General features: G+C 42.5%; 1 protein-coding gene across 1 annotated transcript; it reads left to right on the forward strand.

Moving 5' to 3' along the window:
* Nucleotides 1-2,453: 2,453 nt before the first annotated feature.
* bambia (BMP and activin membrane-bound inhibitor homolog a) lies at nucleotides 2,454-7,680 on the forward strand. The gene is made up of 3 exons (XM_080865838.1): nucleotides 2,454-3,008; nucleotides 5,445-5,723; nucleotides 6,565-7,680. Exons 1-3 carry the CDS (start codon nucleotides 2,933-2,935, stop codon nucleotides 6,978-6,980), a joined length of 771 nt encoding a protein of 256 aa, XP_080721964.1. The 5' UTR covers nucleotides 2,454-2,932; the 3' UTR covers nucleotides 6,981-7,680.
* Nucleotides 7,681-8,085: the final 405 nt, after the last annotated feature.

The raw sequence follows: 8,085 nt of genomic DNA on the forward strand, positions 1-8,085 counted from the left end.
TGCAAACAGACACAACTCCATCTGTCTTCTATGGAAATGTAGAATTCAGAGCTTGTTGAATAGGTTTAATTAAGACTAACCCTTAAAGGTACTTACTGGAAACTAATTTTTTTTACATTTTTAAAACCTTTCAAAATTAACAAAAGCCATAAACAGAATGTGAAGAACATGTGCAAGTGAGTCAGTATATTTTTTTATTTTACCAGCCAAGCCATTAAGAGCAGATTATTATTATTATTATTATTATTATTATTATTATTATTATTATTATTATTATTGTTGTTGTTGTTGTTGTTCTTCTTCTTCTTCTTATTGTTGTTGTTGTTGTTGTTGTTGTTGTTGTTGTTAGAAATCCAAAAAGAAGTAGTAAAAGTTAAAAGAATAGCAACAAACATCCAAAAACATTTCAGCCCTCAGTGGTAAATTACTACAGCTGATGGTAGAAGTTTTATTTAAATTGTCTGAAGGTAATTACAAAAAGGACCTTTAATATCTCGAAATTCGACCTTCGGCTTTTGAAGCAAATGTGTGAACCACTAAACTGCCTACGTTGTTTAGGGCACTGTCACTTTGTAACGTAAAATTGTCCTTAACAGCTTCGACCACCAGGGGATGATAGTTGTCCATCAAGCACAAGTACAGACAGACTTTAAGAAGGGGGAAATAATGCAGCTGGGATATTAAAGGTGAATTTCCCTTCATATTTGACTGAAAACGAAAATTTCTCATGTTTCTTGTTAGCAGGAGTTAAGGTCAGAGAAACAGCACTTCATGGGGAGAAGAGGTGCCTTAGCATTTCTGCCCAGCATCACAAACTTTACGAGGACTTCAGATGAATAAAGCTTCCAGAATTCTGAACTACTACCTTTGTCCCGTTGCACCCATTTCACGCACTCCACAGTTACAGATAAATGATGTAACGCCAGCCGTGGACTGGCGCCTCTGTGGAATTGCAGATAATTACTTTAATAGCAGTGTGTGTGTGTGTGTGTGTGTGTGTGTGTGTGTGTGTGTGTGTGTGTGTGTGTGTGTGTGTGTGTGTGTGTGTGTGTGTGATCTCCTGTGTTGCCTGAGGCAGTATCCTCCTGTTGTCTGTTGGCCGCAAACCGCCTGCGGATGTTTTATTTCTGCGCTTAATGAGTCATTACATGAATGAAAGCATGCTTAACAAATGCGTGAGATTATTAACACGCATCATCTGTTTGTTTGTTTCTTCTTTTTCTTCTTCTTCTTTTTTTAATTTAATACAGACACTATCTGCGGATGAAGCTTGCGCGCACACCTATGTTTTGCATTGTCGGTTGTTAATGGGTAAATGTGTACTGTGTGCGTGCGTCCAGGGTGTGTGTGTGTGCGCAAGCCGTCTCGGTGGCGCCATGTGCTTTTTTGGATTGCTAATTTCTCTGACTGTCCGCTCTTTCCTGCAGCAGCAGCAGTGTGATGGCCTGAAGGGGAGAGGCTCATCGCGGCGTCAACCTGGCTGCCATCGGGATCACCCTGCAGGTATCTGCGACTGTCCACACTGCACACACGGCTGTTTTACAATGCACTTACTTGTGCTCAATGAAGAATCTGTCAGTACTCTTGGGTAAGTTTTGGGTAATTTATATCATCCAAATTTGGAAAAAAGTGGGGAGGATTACATCACATATCGGCTGCACCCATAACACTGAAAACACAGATAATAGTCCAAGACCTGCATTATCATCAGGCGACAGTATGACTGTGTGCGGGACAGCTGTTAACCTGCTGGAGTGACTGCTGCCCGGACCAATGGCATCCACTACTGATAAATGGGATACTTTATTATGGAAATAAAGAACGATGAATGAAAGCTTCAGAGTGATCAAGCTACAGAAGAATAAGCAGTGTGAGACCGGAAACAAGTTAATTATGTCTAGAGAATAAATCTTCAGGGGCTACCTGATTGGAACATTAGGAGAAAATAAATCATATAATAATAATTCCTCAAGATGACTGTGCAAAACCTAAAAAAAATCTAAAAGAATGCTATGGGTTTTTTTAAGTATAGTGTTTAAGTTTTAACATATTAATGGCACGATGCGTAACATTAAAATTTTCTGTTAACATTATCCTTCCATTACCAGTGTAACTGCATCTGCTTATTTATTTAGTAATGCACTAATAATAGGAGATCCCATTTGTTTTACATAGATCGATAATAAAACATGCTTTATGTTTAGTGTCCATTTCATGTAATTTATACATAGAATTTATTCATATAATTTATCTTAATATCTTAATTTTTCTCATTCTCTTCTTTTTTTAATAGTACTTTCCTTTTTTAAAATACTTTATATTTTTTGCCTTATTTTGAAAAGAGCCACCGGATGCTTTGTTGTACGTCCTATCACTAACTTCTTTCTCGGTAGGCTGGCCAATCAGATTAGAGGAGGCGGAGCTCTGACTGACCACAGCTATTTCTGCTCGATCGTGCCTGTCCCTTGTAGCCTTTGGCACAGCGGAGTTGTCCGTGTTTAGTGTTTGTTTCTCAGTCGTGGAATACAAAAGTGATGCTTCGACGTGACCGGCTGCAGAGCGAGACAGATGAAGACCAGCACTGACAACTTTATGACTCGGTTTCACTCTGTTCAACGGAGTATATATCTTTTCTTTTGTTTCTGGGCTTGAAGAAGAGGCTGCTGTATTTTGTGCGCTCCGGTAACAAATTCGCGAGGGTCTCGGTGGCTCCATGCGGGAGAGGAGACATTTTGGGGTGTTTTTTTCCCCCTTTTCTTTGGTGTTCCAGTCAGGATCGTGAGCTACCGCGTTCCGACCCCACGAAGGCTTCATTTTTCGCCATAGCTTCATGTAAATCTTTTTTTTTCTCGCGCTGCTTTCTGCCCAGCGGACTCTTCTGCTGCTGCTACTGGATATATGAGGACTCTTCTTGTGCAGTAATTTGGTGTAAATGGATCGCCAGTCCAGTTTCATTTCCATTTGGCTACAATTGGAACTCTGTGCCATGGCCGTTCTTCTGACCAAAGGTACGTGTGGACTTTGATGCGTGTTTGTTGGCTTCTTCAAAAGAGGATAAACAGTGTTTTGAAGCGATAAAAACGAGGCTGAACTTAACCCTCAGTCGACGGCTCCAGGCTTCTGCGGGGCAGCTTACGCTCGCGCCAGTGTTTGCGGGGAAAACCCGTCATAATTAGCAAGAAAATGATTTAACATTTGGTCATAAAGTCGTACTTTACCAATGAGGGGAATCATAAACGCGTTTGTTTATTACTGGGGTTTTTTTTTCGTAATAAACATATTATTCTTCCAGTCGTCTTCAGATTTCAGTTAATTTTATTCAGTCATACCTCCCCTTTAAAAAAAAGAAGAGAAAACTTAATAACAGCAGCGGAAACAACAATAACTACCTCTGCCCTCATTATTATTTTTTTTCTGAAGGCATGACATACCTTTTTTCAGTTAAAACCAAATTTTTAATAAGACCTAACCTCTATGCACTGTTATTAATATAATAGTAATACACTGTGATTAATCCTCAAGTGTGTAATACAGTTCTTAGCTGCTAGGCTACACTTAGGCTACGTTCACACTGCAGGTCTTAATGCTCAATTCCGATTTTTTGATCAAATCCGATTTTTTTGTCTGCTCGTTCACACTACAAATAAAATGCGACAGCAAACGCGCTCTAGTGTGAACGCTCAAAGCGGCCCGCATGCGCAAAAGAAGCTGTCACACACAACGAGCTCTGTTTAGACCCAGAGCAACAGTATTGTTTGACTGATGGCCCTTCGGACTTCGTTTCCCAATTTTTGCTTTAAGTTATTTTGTTATTTACATAATAATGTAAATAACCTAATAATGATCCTTATTGCTGTTTAAGAGAGGAGCGGTGCTTCAAATGATAGCTGCAGATTTCTGTCAGAATCTGCAGATTATACAGTACAAATAAAATGTTCACATTGTCTTCCCAACAGTTTCACTAACATCTACGCTGGATGGCCAGGAAGCGTTCGCGATGTCTTCTCGGGCGCTTCTCGGGCGCTGATAATTGGCTTCAGTCTTGTGTCGGTGACGTAAAAGGCGGATTTAATGCGACTTGACCGTTCAAACAGCAGTCGCTTTCTAAAACATCGGATATGTATCGGATTCAGTACCACATACGAAAGTGACCCAGATCGGATTTGAAAATATCGGATTTGCGCCGTTCACACTGTCATAGCATGATCGGATATGGGTCGCATAGGGTCAAAAAAATCGGATTTGATGCGCTTTCGCCTGCAGTGTGAACGTAGCCTAAATAACTCCACTAATGTTGTAGCTGCCATTCATACGAGACTTAGCAGGGCTAGAAAAGCTTCAGTACTCTCCCCGCCACCACCCCCTCAGTCCACAAAGGGGCCTCTCCTTTCTAATGAAATATTCTCCAAATGACCTGCCTGGGCCCCACCGCTCCAATCATTCACAGGGAAAACACTGATCTGATGAATGTGTTCCTGCGCTGCTAAGTTGGTGCAGTCACAGACTTTCGGGCTTTTTAGCTCTCTCATTCCAGGTTTTGTTCCTGAGTCCAGCACATAAAAGCTTAAGGGAAGTCTTTATATGTGGAGCTCTGATAATTTTCCTCAAAATAAAGCAGTCACGGAGTATGTGAAATGACATTTACATTGGTCGTCCTGCAGTGGTCCTTATACTTATAATAATAACAGTAACAGAGGGCATCAAAGGCAAACTAAGTTGATAAATATGTGTTTCAGTGGTTCTGTTTTGTTCGGGCAGATCCTTGGCCCAGATTTCTGTTTTGAGAAAGGAGCCCTGGATGAAGTAATGAGTGGGCCCGTGTAAGAGCAGGTTGCCTTAATGATAAGGTTGCTGGAGGCTCCTTAGATGGGACCTCAGAGCTCCCGCACCCAACCACCACACCCATACCAATACCCCCAGGCAATTTTGCATGCAAACTTTGGATGGGGGAGAAAGTTTGCAGGTAAAAAAAAAATCTCTTCCTCTCTTTACTAATTTTCATTTAGGTTGAAAGAAATTGACGTTTGAGACAACCCACTAATTACAAGCTACGTGCTTCCTGTTTTAGAATACAGAGAAAAAGAACCATTTAAACGGGATGCTCTTAAATGAAGGTGTGACAGGTGAACAGGTTAAAAAAAATCCTGTGATCTCTTCAAAAGTTACCAGGTTGTTTAATGCAGGGCTTAACAGATACTTTTAGAGCAGTACTTCAAAATAAAAGCAGGGTATACCACTATGGGAAAAGTTGAACTACAGTTGGTGTAAAATAGAAGCCAGCATGAGTTTGATAAAAACACGGAGAAAATCAGCTGCAAACTATACGAGTTTTATATTCACATGGTTGGACGTTAAAGACAAAATAGCCATGGTGACTCTGAAACCTTGAGCGGATTAATGTCAGCACAGGTTCCCCTAACGCTGCCTTTTTTCCCCACTTTTAGGAGAAATTAGGTGCTACTGTGATGCGCCGCACTGTGTGGCCACCGGATACATGTGCAAATCAGAGCTGAACGCCTGCTTCACCAAGGTGCTGGACCCGCTCAACGCCAACTCTCCACTCACCCATGGGTGTTTAGACCCCATTGCCAATGCTGCGGATGTCTGCAGCAGCCAAAGGGCCTTGGATGCTCTCAGCAGGGCGGCAACACTGGAGTGCTGCCATGATGACATGTGCAACTACAGGGGCCTACATGATCTGGCGCACACCAGAGACTCGACAGGTAAGTAAAACAGGGTAGCGGAGCTGAGCTACTGGCTGTCGGGATGTTTGTTTTTAGACTGTAGCTACGTTTTTAGAAACGATGGCACTCTGTGGAGGGATTTTACGAGTCCTCTTCAGCAAATACTCCCATGTTTTCCTCCATCTAGTTCCAGGAGCAATACATTGAGCTTTAATGTTCTTTAAACACTTGATGTTTAAGGATATTCAGACCACCCTTGCCCCCTTCTGCCCCCCCACCCCAAGCTTAATAGAACTTTGGTTTGACTTTTAATGGGTTCCAGCTCTGTGCCTGGGAAGGCAGGGAGCAGCCCGTTTACCTTTAAGCACTTGGAAAGAGATCAGATATAATCTTTTTCTTTTTTTTCTTTTTTTATTATGTGTGCACCATGTAATTTTCCCACTGAGCTGGAATGTGCCTCATAGAATGAATATGCATGTTGGGCAGAAACATCAGCTTATAGAGTCATGAAAAGGTGCACGAAAAGTCAGAGAGGAAGGACGGCAGCTCTCCTGCGTGAACCCGAGCACAGCAGACTATAGTTTATTAGCTCAAATTAATTTCTGGCTCTCAGTTCGGGACAAGGTGACTCATTTGTTTTTGCCCCTGCTGGCCTTTCTGACTTGTGCGTTCGCGTCTGTCTGTCTGTCTTATTTTCCCTCTTTGCGGTTACTTTACTGGCATGACTGGCGAGTAGAGCAGCTCCTTCTCATTAAGCTCCAAACAGCAGTTCAAACATAATCACTTGCTTTAAGACCAGGCTCCATGGAGCAGTGGAAACCATATGAGCATGCATTTAACCAGATTATTTTATTTTATTTTTTTCCATGCGTGTGTGCAGATGGCCGCTACCAGCCAGACAGCAACAACAGGAACCTGGTGACCCGGGTTCAGGAGCTGACCTCAGCCAAAGAAGTGTGGTTCCGTGCGGCTGTGATCGCTGTGCCGATCGCTGGCGGCCTCATCCTGGTCCTGCTCATCATGCTGGCGTTACGGATGCTGCGCAGCGAGAACAAGCGGCTGCAGGACCAGCGGCAGCAGATGCTGTCGCGGCTCCATTACAGCTTCCACGGCCACCACACCAAGAAGGGACACGTGGCCAAGCTGGACCTGGAGTGCATGGTACCTGTGACGGGCCACGAGAACTGCTGTCTGACCTGCGACAAGATGAGGCAGGCTGACCTAGGCAACGACAAGATCCTGTCTCTGGTGCACTGGGGGATGTACAGTGGCCACGGCAAGCTGGAGTTTGTATGACCAGTTCCTGCTGGGAACTGAATGACTGACACCTCCAAGAAACAGCCAGGACTGCCTCTCAATTGTTGGCTTTGGCTCTTTTGTACTTTAAAAAGACATTCCCACATTTTTTGTCCTTTGGGTTGTTTTTCAATTTGTTTGTTTTTTAAACATCAGCGAAAAAATACGAGACTGATCTCATGCCTTGTGGTTTTTGCTAGAGGAGCACTTTACTTGAAAATGAAAGGCGAAGCAACGAGGAGCTGTATTTAAACTTGAGAGGGCAGGGCTGAGGTAGAGTGAGAGCTCTGTCACCGCTCCCGAGGATCCTGGACTGTTTTATTTTTACACTGAGCGCTGAAGGATTCCAAATCTGTCTTATTTGCACATTTGTAAAAAACAACAACAACAGCAACAAAAAAACCCATCATTGCTTAAGACAACAACTCAACACTGACACCAGGGTACAAAATAAAATGACTTGTGTGAGGAGTAAAAAAAAAAAAAAATCAGTGTTTGGCTGTAGGTGTGCGCACTCCTCTGTGTATGTTTCATGATTCAAGCTTAATGTAAAGATTCTAAATATATATATTTTTGTCTGATAAAACTGACCGGCGTGTGTCTTATTCTGGGTGAATGTCCAACATCTCTCTCTGTGATCAGACTATAAGCTTGATTGAGTGTGAAAGAAGAACTTCCATTAAAAGTGACTTTTTATTTATTTGCCGATTCACGCTTCTGTTTTTGCTACATATTCAGCTTTGAAATGTACCATCCGTGAACTTACAGACACACTGCTGGGGCTGTTGTGAAGTTTTTAGTGACTATCAGATCTTGTTAAAAGCACGCGCTAGGGTGGCCTTTATGCTGTGTGTGTGTGTGTGTGCGTGTGTGTATCTAATGGAGCTAACAGTAAAGTCTTGTTTTACCATAGAGATGCTATCTATCTCAGTTATTCCTGAACCCTCAGCAGAGGTCAGGTTTTCAGCTTCATATAACTCCCTCCTCATGGGCTACACTTCACACAGGAAGTAGTAAAGCTGTTTCTTTTCTATACTCCACTCTAAATGCCAGTAAGAGTCACCCAAGTTCCCCCGTCTGTGTTCAGCAGAGTATCAGTGAGGAG

The sequence above is a fragment of the Rhamphochromis sp. 'chilingali' genome, assembly GCF_963969265.1.
Source record: "Rhamphochromis sp. 'chilingali' genome assembly, chromosome: 18".
NCBI lineage: Eukaryota > Metazoa > Chordata > Actinopteri > Cichliformes > Cichlidae > Rhamphochromis > Rhamphochromis sp. 'chilingali'.

Excerpts from the sequence above, each read along its gene's own strand:
- bambia (XM_080865838.1), top strand. The coding sequence starts at position 2,933 with ATGGATCGCCAGTCCAGTTTCATTTCCATTTGGCTACAATTGGAACTC. Across the intron at positions 3,009-5,444 it reads GGCCGTTCTTCTGACCAAAG|GAGAAATTAGGTGCTACTGT; the intron begins GTACGTGTGGAC and ends CCCCACTTTTAG. Across the intron at positions 5,724-6,564 it reads GCACACCAGAGACTCGACAG|ATGGCCGCTACCAGCCAGAC; the intron begins GTAAGTAAAACA and ends GCGTGTGTGCAG.